General features: G+C 41.2%; 1 protein-coding gene across 4 annotated transcripts in view; it reads left to right on the forward strand.

The window, feature by feature from the left end:
- The window catches only part of LOC148855528 (uncharacterized), a 117707-nt gene that overhangs the window by 77478 nt on the left and 14709 nt on the right, over window positions 1-25520 (forward strand). For 3 of the 4 annotated variants that reach the window (XR_016113164.1, XR_016113165.1, XM_088985633.1), the window contains exon 15: window positions 7651-7810. Coding sequence is in view for 1 of the 4 variants with exons in the window: in XM_088985633.1 (XP_088841759.1) it covers window positions 7651-7810 (160 nt within the window). In the remaining 3 variants the exon portion in view is untranslated. Of the gene's footprint in view, window positions 1-7623; window positions 7811-25520 lie in introns of all 4 variants that reach the window. The other variant, XR_016113166.1, reaches the window with a different exon arrangement.

The following is a 25520-nucleotide window of genomic DNA, read 5'->3' on the forward strand; positions in this document are numbered from 1 at the left end:
AGTTGGGGGCGAACCTAGGAAGAAGACAAACAGTGAGGAAACAAAAAAAAGGGAAAAGAGAACTAGGTTTTATTGCTCTGATACTATGTGAAATCCCTATTCGATTCTAGGTTAAAGTAGAGAAGAAGAAGAGGAGAAAGAAGAAGAAGAAGAGAAGAAGAAGGGTTCGACCAGAATAGGAAAAATCAGTCCACCTCTAGCCGACCCACTTGTATTTATCTCCAATAACATAGTTACAAGAAAAGACCATATTGTTCCTCACAAGTGATGGGACACATAACTTAAACTTAAATAAAATAGACCTTTCACTCTCAAATAGATAAACCCAAATGTCCAAAATACCCCTGATTTGTGTATTCTAACATGCTTCTTGCAGTCAAGTATGAAAAACATAATATTTGAGTTTAAAGCTAGAACTTAAAAGAACTGTAAGGGGGCATAGCCCCCGTTTTAGACCAAGAAATAAATGAACTTTGGAAGAAAACTGGGGGGGGGGGATGAAGCCCCTGTTCTTGTCCAATAAAACAATTCAAAAGCTTTGGAAATGATAAAAGAAAGAAGAGGAAAGAAAAGGGGGTGTGACCCCTGTTTTAAACCAACAAAAAGAAAGGAAGCAAAGAAGAAAAAGAGAAGAGAGAAATAACACCTGTTTCGTTCTTGCATTTGCAGCTTCAGGTGTGACTGTGTGAGAGACTGAGAGTGAAACGAACCGGCTCTAAGTTCTTGTAGTCTTGCCTCTTCATTGTAATGTGAAAACTCCTACCAGCCAATTCAATGATCAACTATTATTTTGTTACTTTTAGTAATAACAGATTCTATCATAACTAGTAAAAGTAACCAATAAATGTTAAGGACAAAAGAAAAACAAAGATTCCAAGTAATTTGAATAAGTTCTAAGCATCTGTTATTTGATAAGGTGCCAAGGTAGCCTAGTCATGCACTTAATTCATTGAGTGTGCACCTTTTGCATTTTTCACATGGCATTTGGAGCTACAAACTGATTTTCTCTCCTATGAATCAATCTAGGTAGCTTGCTGCCCAAGGCACTGTAAATTTCTTCAACATCCCAAAGCTGCTTTATGTATGATCTAGCAAATTTTTACATTTTTGAAGTCAACTGAATTTTTTATCTAAAGGTCGTAGATATGTGTCATTCATTAGAAGCTTTGAATTTTTGAGAATGTGAACGGTCTGCATTTATTTATTTAATTTTTATCACTGGTTGGAAGAATTGCAATTTAAAGAATGTGACTATCTAATTATTAATGTTTCAATACATGTTTGAATACATAATATAACGTAAAGACACCATTGATGGAGATAATAAAGGAGCCCTTAATATTAGAGCTGTTCAAGTACCATGTAGAGATCAGTCTATGTGCATTCTCAATTTCTCAATAATGTCTTTATTATCTTTAATTCTGAGCTGTAGGTTGTCTTTGCTTATCTATCTGTTGTTTGGACATTTGTTGTGTTTGTCTTTTCTGTCCTGTTTCATTTGTTTCTGAAGGTTCCATAAAATCAATTTCCACATTTTTAGGTGGTTGTTCCTTTCCTCCTTTTTCTTCATGCTGGCTTTCCCCGGAGGAACCTATATATAGTTTCCAATATGTTGATGCATTATTCTTTGTTCCTTGTTTCAATGTGTTAAAGTTTGACCTGCCCTAGAATTCTGTCTTGTTCGTTGACTGTAAAGTAAAGTAAAGTAAAGTAGGAGAAGAAAGAAGAAGAGAGAAAGATGAGGAAAGAGAGAAAGGCTGGTTCGAATTAGAGAAAGATTCATCTCCCTAGATTCGGCCAGACCTGTTATTATACTATTAACTAAATGGAAAAGACTTAAGTGCCCTTCTTTAAGTAAAAAGCACTCGAACTAACATAACAGTACACATCAACCTTCTCAACAAGTACAAAGACCGAAATACCCCTTCACTAACACTAGTAACACTCCCCCTCAAGCTGGTGAGTATATATCATATAATCCCAGCTTGTTACATATGTAGTCCACTCTCCCCCGACTCAAACCTTTTGTAAACAAGTCTGCCCACTGGTTTCCCGTACTAACATATGCAATTTCTATCACCCCATTCAGCACCTTCTCTCTCACAAAATGACAGTCAACTTCGATGTGCTTGGTTCTTTCATGAAACACTGGATTGGAAGAGATATGAACTGCTGCCTGATTGTCACAATAGAGCTTCATTGGAGTACTGATGTCATATCCTATCTCCTGTAGAAGGTTCCTCAGCCACACTAATTCACAAGCAGTATGTGCCATGGCCCTATATTCTGCTTCTGCACTGCTTCTTGCCACAACTATTTGCTTCTTACTTTTCCACGTTACCAGGTTACCCCCCAGAAAGGTGCAATAGCCTGTGGTGGATCGTTTGTCAGACATAGAACCTGCCCAATCAGCATCGGTGTATCCTTCTACTACCAGTTTTCCACCACTCCTGTACAACAAACCACGAATAGGAGCTCCTTTCAGATACCTCACAATCCTTAGCACTGCATTCCAATGTGGGACCAAAGGTTTCTACATGAACAGACTCACCACACTAACCGCAAATGAAATATTTGGCTGAGTAATGGTTAGATAGTTTAGTTTGCCTACAAGCCATCGATATCTGCTAGGGTCTTCAAATACTTCACCTATATCACTGCTCAGCCTCGTATTTGTTTCCATAAGTGTCTCAGCCGATTTAGTACCCAACAACCCTGTTTCTTCCAAATAAATCGAGCACATATTTCCTCCGACACAAATTAATGCCATGCTTAGATCTTGCTACCTCTATGCCCAAAAAGTATTTCAACTTGCCAAGGTCCTTTGTCTGAAAGTGTTCCTATAGGAATGCCTTCAATCTGTCAATGCCCATTTTGTCATTCCCAGTCACAACGATATCATCCACATACACCACCAATATTATTTTGCCTGCTGAAGAGTCAAAACTGAAGACAGAGTGATCAACTTGGCACTGTTTCATACCAAACTTCTTGACCACCTCACTGAACCTACCAAACCATGTTCGAGGGGACTGTTTAAGTCCATAAATAGCCTTCTTAAGTTTGCATACCTTACCATCCTCCCCCTGAGCAACAAACCCTGGTGGTTGCTCCATGTAGACCTCCTCGAGCAAATCACCATGCAAAAAGGCATTTTTGATATCTAGCTGATGGAGAGGCCAATCATACATAGCTGTAAGAGAGATGACACGAACTGACCCTATCTTAGCAACCGGGGAGAATGTCTCTGTGTAGTCAATGCCATAGGTTTGGGAGTGCCCTTTGGCAACCAGCCGCGCCTTCAGGCGCTCAACACGACCATCTGGCAAGTACTTAACACTATACACCCACTTACAACCGACAGCCTGCTTCCCAGGAGGAAGAGCGGTGAGATCCCAAGTGTGATTATGATGCGGAGTAGAGAGCTCTTCTTCCATAGCACAACACCACTCTGGAGAGGTAAGGGCTTCCTAGACATCCTTAGGAACAACCACGGAGGATAACAAAGAGATGAACTGGCGATGGGAGGCGGAGAGGTGGGTAAGTGAAACAAAATTGGAAATAGGGTGAAGGGTGCAAGTACGTTTATCTTTCCGGAAGGCAATAGGAAGATCTAGGTCGGAGGCTGGTGTCGGAGCTGGAGCTGGATCTGTCGACGGTGATGAAGCTAGAGGAACTGCAGCCGGTACACGCGGGTGATGTGTATACACGTGACGGATGGGTGGATGGTCAACCGACGGTGGCACCGGAGGCAAGTACGTAGGCATGACTGGAACCAGAGGAGGTGGATCAGCCACGGGAAGAGGAAGAGGAGGTGGTGATGAGGAGGAAGCAGCAGCACCGGACTCGACGAAGAACGGAGCAGACTCGAAGAATGTAACATCAGCACATACCAAGGAACGACGAGAACTGGGATGATAACACTTGTACCCTTTCTGAGTTCGGGAATAGCCAAGGAAGATACACTTCAGGGAACGTGCATCTAACTTGTCAGTCCCAGGACCCAGATTATGAACGAAGCAGACACACCCAAATACCCGAGGAGGAAGCGGAAACGGAGACATGTTGGGGAATAAGACACTAAAAGGAGAACGACCATCAATGATAGACGTGGGCATCCGATTAATTAAGAAACAAGAGGTGAGCATTGCATCGCTCCAAAAGGTTTTGGGAACATTCATGTGGTGCATGAGGGAGCGTGCCGTTTCTACAAGATGGCGGTTCTTTCTCTCAGCCACCTCATTTTGTTGCGGAGTGTAAGTACATAAAGTTTGGTGTATAATGCCATGTTGGTCCAAGTATTCTTGAAAAGACGAAGACAAGTATTCACGTCCATTATCAGCTCGGAAAATTTTGATGTGAACGCCAAATTGATTGCGGATCTCAGCATAAAATTTCTGGAAGATGGGAAATAATTCACTTATTTCTTTCATTAAATAGAGCCACGTCATTCTTGAACAATCATCAACAAAAATAACAAAATATCGGTATCCATTATATGACATCATTTTATAAGGACCCCAAACATCTGAATGAATTAAAGAAAAAAGACTTGACACACGATTATCGACCCTAGAACGAAAGGGAACATGATGGTGTTTCCCAAATTGACATGACTCACAATCTAAAACAGAAAGTTGACTCAATGAAGGGACTAAGGACTGCAACACTTTCAACGAAGGGTGACCAAATCTACAATGCCACTGGAGAGGATAAATGGATGACTGAAGGGCCATCGACGTTCGTCCACCACCATCAAGATAATACAGTCCACCGGCTTCATGCCCTCCACCAATCTTCATCCCCGTCTTGAGATCCTGAAAAACACACATAGAAGGGTAAAATGTGATGGAGCACTTAAGGGACTTGGTCAGCTTACTAACAGACATAAGATTAAATGGAAACTTAGGTACATATAAAACAGAGGATAGGGATACAGGGTCTAGGTCAACGTTACCAACACCACAGATAGATGATGTGGAGCCATTAGCAAGCGTAACAGATTGTGATGTTGAGCAATGAGTGAGAGATGAAAACACACCTGGAGTTCCCGTCATGTAATCGGAGGCTCCAGAATCAATAATCCAGGGGTTGGGTGTGGATGCCAAACAAGCCATACCTGAGTGTGCAAAGGAAGCTGTGTTCTGCTGCGACTTGGATTGAACAAACCTCTCATACTCATCCCGAGGAACACTCACCATCTCCTTGCCTGGGCCATCTGAGGGAGTAGAAGGCAACGGGTCAGCTGACCGATTCTCCTGTCTAGAGCTGAAACTGGTGTCACTAGTCATGGCATGGTTGCCCCACGTCAAGGTAGGACCATGTAAGTCGTAGCTGTAGTTAATGGTATGTCCATCCAATCCACAATGAGTACACTTTCGTGGACCCGAGCCACGTCCTCTACCACGAGCTCCCCCTGATTCTCTGCGTCCAGTACGACCACCACCACGGGTATGTGTAGATCCACCACTACCACTTCTGCCAGGCTGGGCTCCTCGAGCCCCACTTCTTCCACCTTGACCTCTCACACTGCAAATGCTGATTTATCGGAGACATTAGAATCCATAGATCCAATGGAAGCCCTCCGAAGATGAGCAAACACCTCCTCTAAAGATGGAAGAGCAGATCCCCCTAGTATCTGAGCTCGTACTGGTTCATACTCAGACTTCAGCCCCACCAGAAACCGTGTCACATCAAGCTGCTCTCGCTGTTGCTGTTGAACTTTGACATCAGAAGTGAGAGGATGATAGACATTTAATCATTACGTATATTCCTCACACTGGCATAGTACTCCTCAAGGCTCTGACTTCCCTGTTGCGGATTGAAGTATTTCTGATACAGTTAATATACCCTAGTGGTATTATCCTGACCTGAATACAGTTACTTAGCATGATCCCACACCTCTTTGGCTGTGTCAAGAAACATGAAGTTCACACTGATTTTGGGTTCCATACTGTTCCACAACCATGTAATGATCTGTGCATCTTCCTGTTCCCAGTCTTCATACTCTTGAGAATTAGCGGGGGGTTTCTCCTCTCTTATATGCTTCACTTTCTTCTTTGCCTTCAGAAAAACCTCTACAGACTTGGCCCAAGGAACATAATTCTCTCCATTCAGTTTAATGGAGGTCATTTGGAGATTCAGGTAGTCAGTAGAGATCATGACATTAGGTTTACTATCACTGTTTTCTGCCATTGCTGAACTCCCTTATCACTGAATTCTGAGCACTGAATTATGAACACTACACACTGCACACTAGACACAGACACTTCACCGAAATCTGCACACTGATTTCAACAGTATTAAATGCTGAGAACTGCAACACCACAAACCCTAATCACCGAAATCTGCACACTGATTTTAGCAGTACTAAATGCTGAAAAACTGCAACACCACAGCCCCTACTCACCAAAGTCTACAACCTGATTTCAGCGATATCAAGTGCTGAAAACCACACTTGTAACATCACAAACCCTAATCCACACTATTGCCCTTTGAATCACACACAAACCAGAATAAACCCTAGCACACTGCAATCGAAACCCGTCATGCGAACTGTACTACACCTCTCATGTATTCCATAACAGAAAATATGCATAAAAAAACACTTTACCTCATCGCCTGAAGGCCAACCACACGAAGGGCTGAAACACCACTGCACCACACGTACCAGCCCTAACTAGTGCTTAGAAACCACAGCAACCAATCACCAACGACACAATTGGAGGCATAGGAACCTCCTAGGGAAGAGGGCGATCACTCCTTTTCAGCCCTTTTCCCAGTCTCCAACTCACAGCTAAGAAACCCAAGAGAAACCCTAATTCGAATGGGCAAAAGACAGAATTCTAGCAAGTCTGATTTGTTGAACCTTGCTCTGATACCATGTTAAAGTTTGACCTGCCCTAGATATCTGTCTTGTTCGTTGACTGTAAAGTAAAGTAAAGTAAAGTAGGAGAAGAAAGAAGAAGAGAGAAAGATGAGGAAAGAGAGAAAGGCTGGTTCGAATTAGAGAAAGATTCATCTCCCTAGATTCGGCCAGACCTGTTATTATATTATTAACTAAATGGAAAAGACTTAAGTGCCCTTCTTTAAGTAAGAAGCACTCGAACTAACATAACAGTACACATCAACCTTCTCAACAAGTACAAAGACCGAAATACCCCTTCACTAACACCACTAACACAATGTTTTGCAGTAATTCTGTCCATCCATTTGTTTCTGAAAGTTCCTTTTTAATGCTTTGACCTGCGTTCTATATGTATTTTTTCTGTATGACTATAGATCCTTTTAACTGAACTAGGTCTTTTGTTTGCGGTAATGAATGATATGTTTCATCGAATATGACCAACTTTTATGCTCATGGAATATTTATTTGAACTGGTTTTCTTTTTTCCTTCTCTCTTTTTTTAGGATTTCTGGTTTGGAAATGCTGGTAGCCCAGAATCAATGCCATCTGTTTTACATGCTGTTTATCACATTGTAGAAATATGGCTTTTGACTTTTGAGTTGCAAAATGACATCTGACAAAATGTCTGATAGAGACATTTGATTGTCAGTGGTTGAATGAACTATACAATCATGTTGACTTTGTACAAGATGCTCCATATTTAATATTTTTCACAGGTATTCTGATTATTTGAATTTGTAAAGGGACTGGCATATGTCGATTTCTCCGATGAAATACATCTTGTGGCAGCTGTATCAAAGAACAAAAAGCAATTGCTAGGAAAGAAATTGAATATTGTACGGTCAGATCCAAAACAGAGCCAAAAACAAGATTCCTCTAGAAGCAACACCATTACAGAGCATGGTATATTGACAAGAAGAAAACTCTTTAATGTTTTTTAATTTCTATCCCTTCTTTGTGTATGCCATGGTTGTCAAGGCTAACAGGCACTAATGTTTATATGTCATTTCCATTTCCATTTCCATAGGTATTATCTTGAAATATTACTAAATTGGCATATTTCCCAGTGAAAACTATCTGCACTATGTGGAGTAGTATATGAGGTGGTATTTTAACATGATGAGTTGGCAATAATATTGCAGATATATGGAGTTGTACTATAGCCCACCTAATGTAGATGATAACCACTTCTAGCTGGTTTGAAGTTCTTTTTGGATGTGACATTATATCAGAATTTTTGTTTGTGTAATAGATTACTTGGAGTACTGTTAAGAAAAGATTATTTTGCATTAGAATAATCTGCACATTTTTGTGAGTTTAAATTTCGTTTGAACTTTATTATTTAGTTTTGACTCTTAATGTTTATAGGACTTCACAATGTATTATTTTGTCTATTAACCTTAGTTTCTTGGTTGTGCTTGATGGGTTGGAACAAGATAAAATTCTAAAATGCCATAATTGTGCTTTTATCATTTCATAAAATATTATTATATGTTTTCACACATTTCACAATATTTCCACTGTCTGTAATTTTCACAATATTTTCATACGGCATTTCTGTCATGTTTACTATATTTGGATGACTGACATATTCATTGACACTGAGACCTACATATTAAATGTTGCCTCCAAAACATCTATATTACACTTACGTAGATCATGTATCATAGATTGAATGAACCCAGATAGCTTCTGTATGTGTCTCCACTATGAGATTCCATGCTTGTCATTTAAGATTCCTCTACCTAGTAAACTTTTTAAATAAGAGAATATTTTCTTAGTTCCTTCTAAATGAGATGCTTATAGTTTGTGCATATGCTGGCTGACAACACTTACTATGTAGGAGGTCTCTAGCAGAGTTGAACACAACTTTAGGAGTTTCCCCTCTAGCCTTTGGTCCATGCCATAATCCTTGAGTAACACTCCCTGATCAGCAGCTAGGTAATGATTAGGATCAGTTGGGGTATCTACTTATTTAACCCCCAATTTCACTTTAGATGATCTAAGATATGTTTTATGAGAGAGAAGTATCTTCTTTGACTATGCCAATTTGATACTAGGAAACAATGTTGTCAGACTTGGACTTGTTGAAGAACCAAAAAGGTCACTAATTCACAGTATTGTTGATTTAACAGGTCAAAATCATTCATCTTGTAAAAACCACCACATAATATGAACATACAATGCTGACCAGGTTACTAGTTTTTCTATTCAACTATTGGATCCTATCCAAGTTTGACAGCATTGCTAAGAAATATATTAGATTTGCAAGGGCCTTGGTCTCAAACTCAACAGCTATAAATATCTTTGGGCCATCAATTTATGTTGGATTACCTGTAACCACAATATCATTAGCAGAGACAATTAAAGAAATTATCAATCTTCCCTCTAGCTTAGTGAATAGAGCATGGTCAGCAAGAGACTGAAGGTAACTGATAAAGTTCAGACCGGTGATATCCTTAGGTTCGAAATAATGAATAGAAATAAATATTGGAGAAAGATTAGGAGAAAGAGAAGAGAAGAGAAGAGAAGAGAAGAGAAGGAGAGAAAACAAAGTCCGATTCGAACTAGAGTTCTCTCTCTAGTCGGCCACTTCTATTTATAGCTTTCTAAAATATTGTACAAAGTCTATTGTGCTCTCATTTAAGTGTGGGACACATCACTTAACTTATGATCTACTCATAAATACATCAGCATATAAAATAATGTAAATTGACTATACTACCCCTCAACAGTCGACTCTAACACTCCCCCTCAAGCTGGTGAGTATATGTCATATAGTCCTAGCTTGTTACATATGTAATCCACTCTTCCTTGACTCAACCCTTTAGTAAACAAGTTTGCCCATTTATTTCTTGTATTCATATATGTTGTGCTTATCACTCCACTAAGTACCTTCTCTCTTATAAAGTGACAGTCAACTTCTATGTGCTTTGTTTTTTCATGAAATATAAGATTGGAGGAAATATGAATTGCAGCTTGGTTATCACAATACAACTTCATAGGTGTGTTAATCGAGTACCCCATTTCCTCTAAGAGATGCTTCAACCATACTAGTTCTCATGTGTGCCATGGCTTTATATTCAACTTCAAAACTGCTTCTTGCTACCACTATCTGCTTCTAACTCTTCCATGTCACCAAATGGCCCCCAAGAAATGTGCGATACCTTCTAGCGGACCTTCTGTCAGATATGGAACTAGCTCAACCAGCATCAGTGTATCATTCTATTTCAAGTCTCTCTCCACTCTCATATAACAAGCCACAACCTGGAGCTTCCTTCAAGTACCATACAATCCTTAGTACCACATCCCAATGTGCGATCCGAGGATTTTGCATAAACTGACTCACTACACTCGCTGCAAATGAAATGTTAGGTAGAGCGATAGTTAGGTAGTTCAACTTACCTACCAACCTCCTATAAATTCCAGAATCTTCAAACTCTTCGCTCGCATCACTACCTAACTTGACATTTGGTTCCATGGGTGTTTTAATTGATTTAGCACCCAACAGCCCTATCTCCTCTAGTAGATCAAGAACATACTTCCTCTGACATAGATTAATACCATGCCTTGGATCTTGCTACCCCTATCCCTAATAAGTTTCTTAATTTTCCAAGGTCCTTTGTTTGTGTGAAAACCTTATTTAGTCCTAGGTTATAGTAGAGAAGAAGAAGAAGAAGAAGAAGAAGAAGAAGGGTTTGGCCAGTAGAGGAAAATCAGTCCTCTCTCTAGTCGACCCACTTGTATTTATCTCCAATAACATAGTTACAAGAAAAGACCATATTGTCCCTCATAAGTGATGGGACACATAACTTAAACTTAAATAAAATAGACCTTTCACTCTCAAATAGATAAACCCAAATGACCAAAATACCCCTGATTTGTGTACTCTAACACTTCCCCTAAAGCTGGAGAGTATATGTCATATAGTCCCAGCTTGTCACAAATATACTCTACTCTGCCCCGAAACAATCCCTTTGTAAAGAGATCTGCCCACTGATTTCCTAAGCTTACATGAGATGTGGTTATCACTCCACTTATCACTTTCTCTCTCACAAAGTGACAATCGACCTCAATATGCTTGGTTCTCTCATGAAAGACTGGGTTGGAAGAGATGTGTACAACAACTTAGTTATCACAGTATAGTCTCATGGGTTTGTCAACCGAGAACCCCATCTCTTGTAGCAAGTTCTTCAACCATACTAGTTCACATGTGGTATAAGCCATAGCTCTGTACTCAGGTTCTGCACTACTCCTTGCCACCATTGTTTGTTTTTTGCTCTTCCAAGTTACAAGATTGCCACCAAGGAAGGTACAATACCTTGTGGTTGATTTTCTATCTGATATAGAACCAGCCCAATCGGCATCTGTATACCCCACCATTTCAAGAGTCCCTCCACTTTGGTATAGCAAACCACGACTTGGAGCACCCTTCAGGTACCTAACAATCCTTAGAACTGCTTCCCAATGAGGAATCTGAGGATGTTGCATAAACTGACTCACCATACTCACAACAAATGATATATCTAGTCGGGTTATAGTCAGATAATTCAACTTTCCCATTAGCCTCCTGTATCTTCCAGGATCATCAAACTCTTCACCTGCATCAACACTCAATTTGACATTAAGTTCCATAGGAGTTTTTGCTGGTTTAGCACCTAACAGTCCTGTTTCTTCAAGTAGGTCAAGAACATATTTTCTTTGACATAAGTTAATTCCATGCCTTGACCTTGCAACTTCTATTCCCAGGAAGTATTTCAGCTTACCCAAATCTTTCTTATTGAAGTGGTCCTGTAGGAATTTCTTCAAACTGTCAATCCCATTACTGTCACTCCCAGTTATGACAATATCATCCACATGCACCACTAGCAAGATTTTTCCATCTTTTGTGTTATGGTTGAACATTGAATGGTCTACCTGACACTATTTCATCCCAAAGTCTTTCACTACTTCACTGAACCTGCCAAACCATCTGCGTGGAGATTGCTTTAGTCCATAAATTGTCTTTTTGATTCTACAAACCTTACCATCCTCCCCCTGGGCAACAAACCCTGGTGGTTGCTTCATATACACTTCCTCAATGAGTTCACCATGTAGGAAAGCATTTTTTATGTCATGTTGCACAAGAGGCCAATCATACACAGCAGCTAACGAAATCAACATCCCAACTGAACCAATTTTAGCCACAGGAGAATGTCTCCATATAGCCCACACCATATAGATGAGAATAACCCTTGGCCACTAACCTGGCTTTCAATCGCTCCACACTATCATCTGGAAGATACTTCACTGTGTAATCCCACTTACACCCAACAACATGCTTACCAGGAGGAAGAGCAGTGAGTTCCCATGTGTGATTTTGTTGTAGAGCAAATAGTTCATCTTCCAATGCTCGCCGCCACCCTGGGGAGGTACGGGCTTCTTGGATAGTCTTGGGAATGGAAACAAATGATAGCAATGATATAAAGTTGCGATGAGAAGCAAAAATGTGACTAGTTGAAACATAGTGTGACATAGGATGAGAAGTACAAGTGCGTTTACCTTTTCGTAGGGCAATAGGAAGATCAAGGTCCAACGGAGAAGAAGTAATGACAGGATCTGCTGACGAGGGCTGAATTGGAGGAGGGGCCGGTGTTCTTCTGTGAGTATACACTTGTCTGATTGGTGGCCTCTTAGTAGTAACTGGCACGGGAGGTGAATCTGCAACTGGAATGGGAACCGCGGGAAGGAGATCCGCAACAGGGACAGGAAGAGGAACTACGAGGGAAGGAGAAGAAACCACAGTGTCCGAGAAAAAAGGAACCGATTCAAAAAGGTTACATCGGAGCACACAAATGACTTATGGAAGTTGGGGTTATAGCACTTATACCCTTTTTGAGTCCTTGAGTAGCCAAGGAAGATACACTTAGTAGCTCGTGCATCTAACTTGTCTAAACCAGGCCCCAAGTTTTGAACAAAACAAACACATCCAAAGACTCTTGGGGTGAGAGGAAACGAAGACAAGGTGGGAAACAACACCGAGAAGGGGGATTGACTTTCAAGAATGGACATGGGCATCCGAGTGATGAAAAAACAGGATGTGAGGACAACATCACTCCAAAAATGCTTTGGGACATGCATATTAAGCATCAAAGACCGAGCAATTTCAAGGAGATGTCGATTTTTCTGTTCTGCTACACCGTTCTGTTGTGGGGTGTAGGCACAAGAAGTTTGATGAATTATCCGATGGTGCTTTAAGTATTGCTGAAATGGTATTGAGGTGTACACTTTGGCATTATCAGAGGGAAGAATTTTAATATGAATACCAAATTGGGTACGTATTTCATTGAAGAATTCACTGCGATCTTTCATAAGATAAATCCATGTCATCCTTGAAAAGTCATCAACAAAAATTACAAAATACTTATAGCCATTGTATGACATCACTTTGATCGGACCCCAAGCATCAGAGTGAACTAAAGAAAAAGGATCAAGACACGACTATCAACTCTTGGACTAAAAGAGACTCTATGATGTTTCCTAAGCTGAAATGAATCACAATCCAAAGATGAAAGATGACTCAGGGAAGGAACCAACAATTTCAGAGCCTTGAGAGAAGGATGACCAAGTCTGCAGTGCCATTGAAGAGAAGTAAGAGATGACTAAAAAGCTACTTGAGGGCCACCACCATCAAGGTAATACAACCCACTTGCTTCATGCCCTCCACCAATCTTCATCCCCGTCTTGAGATCCTGAAACACACAAGAAAAGGGATAAAAGGTTATGGAACAATTAAGTGACTTGGTTAATCTACTAACAAACATAAGGTTAAAGGGGAACTTGGGGACATATAAAACAGATGATAAAGATAAGGAGGAGAGATCAACATCAGCAACACCACAGATGAGAGATGTAGAACCATTAGCAAGAGTAACTATTTGAGATGTGGAGGACCGAGAAAGAGAAGAAAATACATTAGGAGTCCCAGACATATGGTCCGACGCTTTGGAGTCAATGATCTAGTGTGAAGGCTTGGAAACCAACAAGCCATACCTAAATGGGCAAGTTTAGTTGTGTTCTGCTGAGAAGATGTCTGAAGGAACTGCTCATATACTGCACGGGGTACACTCACCATCTCTTTCTCAGAAACATCAGTAGATGTGGAGGAGATCGGGTCAGTTAAACATGGGACCACCACGGTTACCTAGAGGTCCACGACCACCACGACCACCACCACCTCTATTTCATGGACTCCTCCTCTAGTCACCACAAAACCAGATTTGTTTCAGTGAGACGATTGGTTTGTAGACTCAATAGATGTCCTCCTAATACGGGCAAAAACTTCAAGTGAGGGAAGAGCAGACCCCCCCCCAGTATTTGTGCTCGGACAGGCTCATATTCAGCCTTCAAACCCACCAGAAACCTTGTCACATCAAGTTGCTCACGCTGTTGTTGCTGAATCTGAACATCCTGTGTCAGAGGATGATACACATTGAGCTCATTTCGGATATTCCTCGGACTTGCATAGTATTCCTCCAAGCTTTGACTGCCTTGCTTCAGATTAAAGTACTCTTGGTACAACTGATACACCCTAGTTGTATTGTCTTGCCTGGAGTACAGTTTCTTAGCATGACCCCAGATTTTTTTAGCTGTATCTAGGAACATAAAATTCACGCTAATTTTTGGTTCCATGCTATTCCACAACCATGTCATTATTTGTGCACCTTTCTGTTCCCAGTCACTAAACCCTAGAGAATTAGAGTAGGGTTTCTCCTCTCTTACATGTCATTATTCCACAACCATGTCATTATTTGTGCATCTTCCACAACCAATCGATGCCATCTTAACTAATTCACCTTACCTCACAAAGAAATTACTGCTATATTTAGAGTATTCACCTGCAAATATTTAGCACCTCATGCACCTCCACAAAACTTATCTCACTTTCAACACCACCGACTTCTTAAAATATACATTACACATCAAATACAAAAGCTGAGATCACTCAGTCATTAAATCAAACACCTGTACTGCACAGTGCAGAACCACTCACACACCAAATGCAAGAGCCGAAATCACTCAATCATTAAATCAAACACCAGTACTGCACACTGCAGAACCATTCACACACCAAATACAAGGGCTGAAATCACTCAGCCATTAAACCAAACAACTCTGCAGAACCAACTTGTACTCAGTTGAACACTGTTCACCCGAACCTGCTCTCTTCGTACCATCGAATAGAGAGCTTCCTATCAATCACCACAAACAGCCACTGCACCACAAACCGCAGGCATGAAGACCTCTTACAGAGAAAAACGACCACTCCTTTTCAGCCTTTCCCTTAATCTCCTAGTGGTTCTTGAGAAATCTGCAAAACCCTAGAGAGGAGGGTGATGAAAAAAACTGGGTAAACCAGAAAAAAAGAGATAGACGAGCAGATCTGAACTTGTTACATGCGCTTTGATACCATGTGAAAACCTTATTTAGTCCTGAGTTACAGTAGAGAAGGAGAAGAAGAAGAAGAAATAGGGGTTTGGCCAGTAGAGAAGAAGAAGAAGAAGAAGAAGGGTTTGGCCAATAGAGGAAAATCAGTCATCTCTAGTCGACCCACTTGTATTTATCTCCAATAACATAGTTACAAGAAAGACCATATTGTCCCTCATAAGTAATGGGACACATAACTTAAACTTGAATAAAACAAACCTTTCACTCTCAAATAGATAAACCCAAATGACCAAAATACGTCTGTTCTGTGTACTCTAACAGTTTGGAAGTGATCATGCAAGGTCTTTAACCCATCAATACCCAACCTATTATTGTCGGTATAACAATATCATCTACATATGCCACCAATAAAATCTTTCTAGCATTGGACTCATAGCTGAATATGGAATGATCAACCTAACACTATTTCATGCCAAATTTCTTCACCACCTCATTGAATCTGCCAAACCATGCACGAGGAGATTGTTTATACCAATAAATAGCCTTCTTGAGTGTACACACCTTACCATCCTCCCCCTGAGCAACAAACCTTAGTGGTTGCTCCATGTATATTTTCTCAAGGAGGTCACCATGTAAAAATGCATTCTTGATGTCAATCTGAAACAGAGGCCATACATAGCAACAAGGGAGATCAAAACATGAACGGAGCCAATCTGTGAATAACCTTTAGCAACCAATCGGACTTTCAACCGCTCAACATACCCATCAGGTAAAAATTTAATAGTGTACACCCACTTGCAACCAACAACATGCTTACTAGGCGGAAGAGTGGTAAGCTTCCACATATGATTATGAGCTAGGGTTGAGAGTTCTTCCTCCATTGCTTGGCACCACCTTGGAGAGGTAAGTGCTTCCTAGAGTCCTAAACATCCATTGGAACAAAAGTAGAGGACAACATGGAAACATAATGGTGATGGGAAGTAGAAAGGTGAGATACAGAGACATAATTAGAAATGGGATGAAGAGTGCAATTGCATATATCTTTCCACAAAGCGATAGGGAGATCAAGGTCAGAAATAAGGGTTGAGGCTGGCGGATCTATCGACGGTGACAAAGCTAGAGGAGGAGCCGGTACATGGCGATGCGTATACACTTGTCGGATTAGTGCTCGTTCAATAGGAAGTAGCACTGGAGGCAAAGAACAAAGGTGGAGGAAGAACATCGGGACACTTCCTCCACCTCCATGGGAATCGGAAGTGGTGGAGGAAGAATAGAGGCATCTGACCCCCCAAAAAAAAGGAACAGACTCAAAGAATATAACATTGGGACACACAAACGAATGTTGGGAACTAGGGTTGTAACACTCATACCCTTCCTGAGTCCTAGAATAACCATGAAAGATGTAGTTAGTGGATCGAACATCTAATTTGTCCATCCCTGGCTCAAGATTATGGACAAAACACGCACCCAAAAACCCTGGAGGTAAGAGAGAAAGGAGACAAAGCAAGAAACAAAACATAAAACGATGAATGACCTTCAAGGATTCACATGGGCATGCAGTTAATAAGGAAACAAGATGTAAGCACAACATCACTTTAGTGATTTAAAAGGCGTGCCTAGGCACACAGGTGAGGCACATTTTAGGGTATGCGCCTCGCCTAGGTCCTAGGCACAACCTTTTCAAAAGGCACATGCCTGGTGCGCCTAGGTGTGCGCCTGATGGGCCTTTTACCTCACTCCAGGTGTGTGCCTTTTGAAAATTTGACGCCTCGAGGGGCATCAATTAACATTATAAAATCATTATTTTTTGTGTGAAAACTAAGAATTTAAGACCTAACGTGGACTTGTTTGGGCTTTCCTCGAGGGGCATGGCACAAAGGCGGCTCGTAGAATCAGGAATGTAATATGTTTTACATTACATTAGCTACTTGAAGTAATGCAATTGAGTGAGAAAAGTGATTAGAGGTTTTACATGCTTGAAAATGTTTTATATGTTTGATTTTATTTTTAAATTCTCATTTGAATATGTTGTACATCTTATGTTTATGTACTTCAATTTTAGATAATAGGTTTTATAAAACATTATTTTAAAATTGAAGTTTATATTTTTATTAATATTATGCTTAATATTTTTTGATTTTTTTGACATTTTTAGTATTTTTGTGCTTTGTTTCGAAAAGGCGTGCGCCTTGCACCTAAGGCACAAATTGAACCTTGTGCCTTTTTTGTGCCTTGCGCTTTTAAAACACTGCATCACTCCAAAAGTGTTTGGGAACATTCATATGGTGCAAAAGGGACCGAATAGTTTCCAAAAGGTGTCGGTTCTTTCTTTCAGCCACCCCATTTTGTTGAGGTGTGTAGGTATACAAGGTTCGATGGATAATGCCATGTCAGAACGAAGAATCATAATGTGTACACCAAATTGATTACGAATCTCAGCATAAAATTTTTGAAAAATGGTAAACAATTCACTCCTTTCTTTCATAAGGTAAAGCCATGTCATATAAGGTAAACCATTATATGAAACTACTCTATTTGGACCCCAGATATCTAAATGGACTAAAGAAAAAGGACTCGACACACGACTATCAACCCTCGGACTAAGGGAACATGATAATGTTTCACGAACTAACACAACTCACAATCCAAAGTAGAAAGATGACTCAACGGTGGAACAAGTAACTTATGTGCTTTGAGAGACGAATGACCAAGTTTGTAGTGCCACTGAAGAGGAGAAAGAGATGTTTGAACGGTTGTTGTTGAACCACCTCCATCAAGATAATACAGTTCACCAGCTTCATGCCCTCTACCAATCTTCATTCCCATCTTGAGATCCTAAAAAACACAAGATGAAGGATAAAAGGTGATAGAGCAATTAAGAGACTTGGTCAATTTACTAACAGACATAAGGTTAAAGGGAAACTTGAGAACATACACAACTGAGGATGGGGATAACCTATGTCAACACTACCAACACCACATATGGAAGATGTGGAACCATTAGCAAGAGTAGCAGAATGTGATGTGGAGGACTGAGAAAGGGAGGAAAACACACCTGGAGTCCCAATCATATGATCTGAGGCTCTAGAATCTATAATCCAGTGGGAAGGTTTAGATGCCAAACAAGCCATACCTAATTGTGCAAGGGTAGTCGTGTTTTGCTGAGATGTAGCCTGAATAAACAGTTCATACTCATCATGTGGGACACTCATCAGTTTACTGGGGAATCCATAGATGTAGCCTGAATAAACCACTCATCCTTTCTCGAGGCATCTGTAGATGTAGGGGGGGTATCTGATCAGTATTGTGGGATTCGTTCTCAAACCACCACTAGTAGTTACTACATGATTTACCTAGGTTAAATGTGGGCCATGTAGATCATAACAATAGTTGATTGTATGCCCCTCCATACCACAATACACCTCCTCGGACCATTACTACGTCCTCTGCCATAGGCTCCCCCTAAATCTCGACCTCCAATACGACCACCACCACAGCCATACAAGGGTCCAGTACCACCACCATGACCAGGTTGAACCTCTCGGACTCCTTTACCTCTACGGCCTCCCCCTCTTATCCTCTCACCGGTTCATATTCAGACTTCAACCCTACTAAGAATCTAGTGACATCCAACTGCTCTCTTTGTTGTTGCTGAATCTTGACATCAGATGTAAGGAGGTGATATACATTCAACTCATTCCGAAGATTTATTATACTAGCATAATATTCCTCAAGACTTTGATTACCTTGATGCAGATTAAAATACTCTTGATATAGTTGGTAAACCCTAGTTGTGTTGTCTTGCCCAGAATAAAGCTTCTTTGCGTGATCCCAAACCTCCTTGTCTGTATCTAAGAACATAAAGTCCACGATGATCTTGTGTTCCATAATATTCCATAACCATGCCATAATCTGTGTGTCCTCTTGCTCTCACTCATCGTACTCCTGAGAGTCATTTGGGGGTTTATCTTCCTTTACATGCTTCACTTTCTTCTTTAGATTTCAAAAAAACTTTTAATAGATTAAGCCTAAGGCACATTATTCTCACCATTTAGTTTGATAGATGTCATCTGCACATTCAAATAATCAGAGGGAACCATTACACTAGACTTGCCTTCACTGTTGTCTCCCATGGCTACCAAAAAAAAAAAAAACACTCCACTTACACTAAAGAGTCGTAACACCACACCCCAACAGCTTATTATTGTTAGAGTACCTACTGTCACATTTCAGCAATAACACTCACTTTTGTTCACCACTTTCAGCAACAACCCCACTTCTGTCTTCTACTTTCAGCACCATAAACCGCCAAAACACACCTCACATACATAGTATTAGGTTCTGCAACACATGCAACCTACCTATTTGAACCCCCAACATATCAGACGTGCTGTCGTTCAATTACACCACTGAAACCAGCCCTCTTCAAATCGAATAGAGGGTTTTCTACCAACCACACACAAAAGCCACTACCACCCATTGGAGGCATGGAAACCACCATAACAAAGAAACAATGACTCCGTTTTAGCCTCTCTGTGAATCTCCTATCGGTTAGTGAGAAACCTGCAAAACCCTAGGAGGATAGGCGCTGAAAAGGAGAAAACTGGGTTGGTCTGAACTGGATTATATTGGCTCTGATACCATGATAAATAGAAGTAAATACTGGAGAAAGAGAAGAGAAGAGAAGGAGAAGGAGAGAAAACAAAGTCTGGTTTGAACTAGAGTTCTCTCTCTAGTTGGCTAGTTCTATTTATAGCTTTCTAAAACATTGCATAAAGTATTGTGCCCTCACTTAAGTGTGGGACACATCACTTAACTTACGATCTACTTGTAACTACATCAGCATATAAAACACTGTAGATTGACTATACTACCCTCAACAACCGACTCTAACTGTAACCTCTTCTCTAAACTTAAAACCATTTAACTAGATACTCTGTGATTATTTATAGATGGACTTCTTGAGATGACATAAGTTCCCTTGACCTCCAAATGGTGGTGATATAATGCACTTCTTGAACATCTCTATTTGAAAAGGCACTTTTTTTTCACAAGAAATTGTTGTAAAGGTCAATTGTAGGATGTCCAAGAGTGATATCACACATTGAATTTCATTTTTGCCACAACACCATAAGTCTATGTATAGCCCTTTGCCACTAACCTAGGCTTGTACTTTTCAATAGACCCATCTGTCCTATACTTCGTGATAAGCGACCATTTACGTTCCATAGGTTTTTGTGCTTTTAGGAAGACTAAAAGCCAACTCATTCGACAGATTCTTTATCCACATAATCTCAGCCACTCCATGAGCCATTGCTCGATATTCAGCTTCAGCACTAGATCTAGCTACCACACTTCGCCTTTTGCTTCTCCAGGTAACTAGATTTCCTCCTATGAAGGTACAATAGCCACTAGATGACTTTCTATCATTTAGGGATCCTGCCCAATCTGCCTCAGTATACACTTCAACTTTCAAATGTCTGTGCCTTTGAAACAACAAGCCAGCACCTAGAAACCTTTTAAGGTATCGGAGGATTCTTTCTGCTGCTTGAAGAGAGAACTGAGAGCAAAAGATACTTCTGGCAGCACCAGGTTTTTTAATATATATACTAGGGCGATAGCAACTAAAATAAAAAAGAGTATAAGTACAATAGTACCCCTGCGGTACTATACATAGGAAAAATAACAGCTGTTAGCAGCAACCTTTGTGTGGCCTAGTAGGAGGGGTAGACTCATATGGAGGTGTGTTAAGGCTGCTTTGGTTTAGATGGTCTAGGAGGAGAGAAATGCAAGAACCTTTACTGTAAAGGAAAGAGATGAGGGTGCAGTTTTTTATTGCATTGTGCAAAGGGTTATAGATTGGATAAAAACCTTAGATACTTTCTCTTACTTCTCTTATGATGATTGTTTGGAGGAACTGGGAAGCTGTAGCAAAGCGTTCAACTGACAAATGAAGGGTTGTCTTATCTTGGGTACCACCGGAGAAGACTTCATTAAATTTAACTATGATAGAAGCACTATAGGGAAACTCAGGACCTTCTGGAATGGGGGTTTTCAGAAATAAATATGGACATATTCCAAACTGGTAGTTGGTTTGTTTAAGGAACTGGACACAATAATAATCTACAGGGAGACTATTAAGAGATTTAAGTGGCTGACTGAATACATGATTGTAAGGATTCAATGGGAAACGAGATTGGCAAATTGAATGGCAGAGTACTTGGCTAAGCAAGGGCTGGCTAGGTATCACTTGTAGGGCTCAGAGTTGTAATATATCTTTTGCTTTTGAGGCTGTGAGTGTGTTGGGAAGCATTGATGGTAAACCTATTTGTTTTTGCTTAATCTAATGTAGTTACTTTATCAAAAAAAGAAGAGTTGAAACTTTAGTAGAGAAAAGCACATTGATAGATGCGTTACCATCTAATAGTACAATCAAGACACTTGTATCCTTTATGAATATACAAGTACCTCGAAAAGATTAGTAGCCTTAAATCAAGTTTGGACCTGTTAAGGTTCAAGATATGAATAAAAGACAGAACTAAAGAAACACCAGGGAATGGGAAAAAAAGAAAGATCAGGGAAAAGTAGTTGATGCTACAAGTGTATGTTAGGCCCCCAATTAATTTTACATACACTAGGAAGGGGAAAGGTCAGCTAGCGGCCAAGGGGGGGGGGTTAAATAATTGAACATGGGGGAATTTATGGCTGGAGGGAATATTTATGGAATTTATAGCTTGTCAGTTGAGAATAGGAAGAGTATAGGGCATTTAGCATTTATAGCTTGTTAGTGGGAATAAGAAGAGTGGGGCATTTATATTTCGGCCAGCTGGGCATTTATTATGGAAGGTAGTTTTGCTATAAGATGTGTATAAGAAGGGGCTTTGGGGGATGGGGGAAGGCTGACTTTTGCTGAGTACAGAACTCTGAGAGTGCTAGGGAGAGCTGGCGGTCTCTCGAAGAACCGACCTACTGTAAGTGATCCTCTTTTCCTCTGGATGAATATCAGTTCCCTGTTGAAGTACTAGTGATTTGGTGTTGTGAGTCTGTGAACTGCGTGTTACATTTCTGGGACATATCAGTGGTATCAGAGCACGTCTTTCCTCGGCCATGGTGACAGCTAAGGAAGTGGCATCGCAGGTGGAGGGTTTCGAAGAACGCTTGACTTCTCTGCATTCTGAAGTGGATGGCTTGCGTGATGAGATAACAGCTGGACTGTCGAAGATCACATCCCTGGAAGGAGGCGTTCAAGACTTGGTAATGCGTTTTGATATGTTGCTGCAGCAACAGTCCTTGTCAGCTCCTTTGTCTACAACTGACAATGTTCCTCCTGTATCCGCATCAAGTCATGCGGCTGACAAAGGGAAGGGTGCAGCTTTCCCAACGTCCCCTTCAATGACAGTCCCGGAACATACTTCTGATTCACTTCCTCGGAAGTTGGAGCTGCCTATTTTTTATGGGGAAAATCCAGACGACTGGCTTTTTCACGCGGAGCGCTATTTTGAGATTAACGGCTTGCTTTCGGTGGAACGTCTGCGGGCAGCGGTGGTCTGTTTAGAGGGTGATGCACTGGCGTGGTATTATTGGGAGGATGGTCGGCGACCCTTTCGTCGCTAGGCAGAATTCAAGGAACTCCCCCTTGAACGTTTCCGATCAACTCAGGAGGGAAACTTGCAGGAGCAGCTTCTATCGTTACGTCAATCCACTACTTTCAAGGAATATCATCGCCATTTCGAGGTGCTTTCTGCCCCCTTACGTGACCTACCAGAATCAGTCCTTGAAGCAACCTTTGTGAATGGGTTGCGCCCAGATATCCAGGCCGAACTCCAACAGATGGAACCCGTTGGGCTGATTAGAAAAATGGTTGCAGCCCAGAAAATTGAGGAAAAGAATCAGGCCTTATGGGCCTATCAATCCAGTTCATACCCTCGTGGGCCCGCGATGTCCCTCTCTAGAACCCACTTTAACTCACGGGTTTCACAAGTGACTACTTCTGCTGTCACCCGACCAACACGAGCCACAATCCCTCCTTCTGCACCAGCCCCAATTGTTAAGGCCCCACCTCCTGCTTTCAAAAAGATGACCGACAAAGAGATGCAGCAGAAACGAGCGAAGGGTCTATGCTTCCGTTGCGACGAGAAATACAGCCTGGGACATCGTTGTGCTTAGAAATCACTTCAGGTTTTATGGGTTCAAGATGACGTGGAGGAACTAGATTCTAATTTGGACTACACTTTTGGGGACACTGAAATTGCTCCGGCTCCAGAATCAGCCGCACTTTGTGTCTCGTCTCTTGTTGGGTTTTGTGCGGCAAATTCCCTTAAGGTGCGTGGACACATTTTTTCACGTGAGGTGGTCATATTGGTAGACTCGGGTGCATCCCACAACTTAATCTCCGCAACTTTAGTGGAAGAATTGAAATTACCCCGCACCCCTACACACGAATTTGGAGTTCAGATGGGAAATGGTGATGAGGTGAGAACTTCCGGAGTCTGCCGTTAGGTTTGCATCAACTTACCCGAATTGGATGTCATTGCTGATTTCTTTCCTTTAAAGTTGGGTTCTACGGATGTCATTCTCGGTTTTCCTTGGTTAGCATCTCTCGGGGACTCAGTGATGAATTGGGGCAACATGTCTATGGATCTCAATTTGGGAGGTGTTCGGGTAAAGTTGCAGGGCGACCCTTCTCTCTGTTCATCTCAGGTATCCTTGCATGCCATGATGCGCAACTTACAACATGAGGGACAAGGGGTTTTGATAGAATTAAAACAATTGCAGATAGTGGATCCTCTGCTGAACTCTGTCTTGCCTACATCCCTGCCCACCTCTGCCTTACTAGATGAGTTCAAAGATATTTTTGACATGCCTACGGGCTTACCCCCTGCACGGGCTACGGAACATGCTATTGTCTTACAGGAAGGCACTTCTCCTATCTTTGTTCGTCCTTATAGGTATCCTCAATTTCAGAAAGATGAGATTGAATGTCTTGTCTATGAGATGCTGGCTGCAGGTATTATTCAGCCAAGTACAAGTCCCTACTTGAGCCCGGTCCTTTTAGTCAAAAAGAAAGACGAAAGTTGGCATTTTTGTGTGGATTACAGAGCCCTCAACCGTGCTACGGTTCCGGATAAGTTCCCCATTCCAGTCATCAAAGAACTTCTCGATGAGCTCCATGGTGCTTCTATTTTTAGCAAAATTGATCTTAAATCGGGCTACCACCAGATTCGGGTCCGCGGGGAGGATATTCCCAAGACTGCATTTCGCACCCACGAGGGCCACTATGAATTCCTTGTCGTGCCCTTCGGTCTCACCAATGCGCCCTCGACCTTCCAGTCATTAATGAATACTGTATTCCATGATTTCCTCTGTCGCTTTGTTGGTATTTTTTGATGATATTTTGGTTTACAATGCTTCCGAAGCTGCCCATTTGGATCACCTCCGACAGGTCTTCTCTGTGTTGCGCACTCACCGTCTCTTTGCCAACTCAAAGAAATGTATCTTTGCTTAGCCTAGCATTGAGTACCTGGGTCATATTATTAGCATGGCTGGTGTTTCTGCAGATCCTTCTAAAATCCAGGCCATGGTTGACTGGCCTCAACCATCTTCACTTAAAGCTCTTCACGGTTTTTTGGGACTTATAGGCTATTATCGCCGTTTTGTGCGTAACTATAGTAAAATAGCATGCCCATTGACGCAACAACTTAAAAAAGATGCTTTCTCATGGAATGCAGAGGCTGAGAATGCATTTCAGGAGTTGAAACGAGCTATGATGACCGTACCAGTGTTGGCCCTTCCAGATTTTTCCCAGCCCTTCTTGATCGAGATAGATGCATCCGAGGTAGAACTCAGGGCGGTATTAATGCAGAATAATCAGCCTATAGCTTTTTATAGCCACAAGCTTAGCCCGACAGCATAGTCAAAATCTGTCTACGAGAGGGAATTAATGGCCATTGTCTTCGCTATTAAAAAGTGGTGTCCCTATCTTCTTGGAAGACGCTTTATTGTTCGGACCAACCAGCGGAGTCTCAAGTATCTATTGGAGCAACGGATTGTCGAAGGTGAGCATCATAAGTGGCTTCTTAAGCTTATGAATTATGACTTCGAGATTCAATACAAACCGGGTGCCGATAATACCGTGGCTGACGCCCTATCTAGAGTTCCTGCCGAAATGCACTTCAACTCACTTACA

This window comes from Nelumbo lutea, chromosome 4 (assembly GCF_056320005.1).
Source record: "Nelumbo lutea isolate HS-2025 chromosome 4, American lotus-T2T, whole genome shotgun sequence".
Classification (NCBI taxonomy): Eukaryota; Viridiplantae; Streptophyta; class Magnoliopsida; order Proteales; family Nelumbonaceae; genus Nelumbo; species Nelumbo lutea.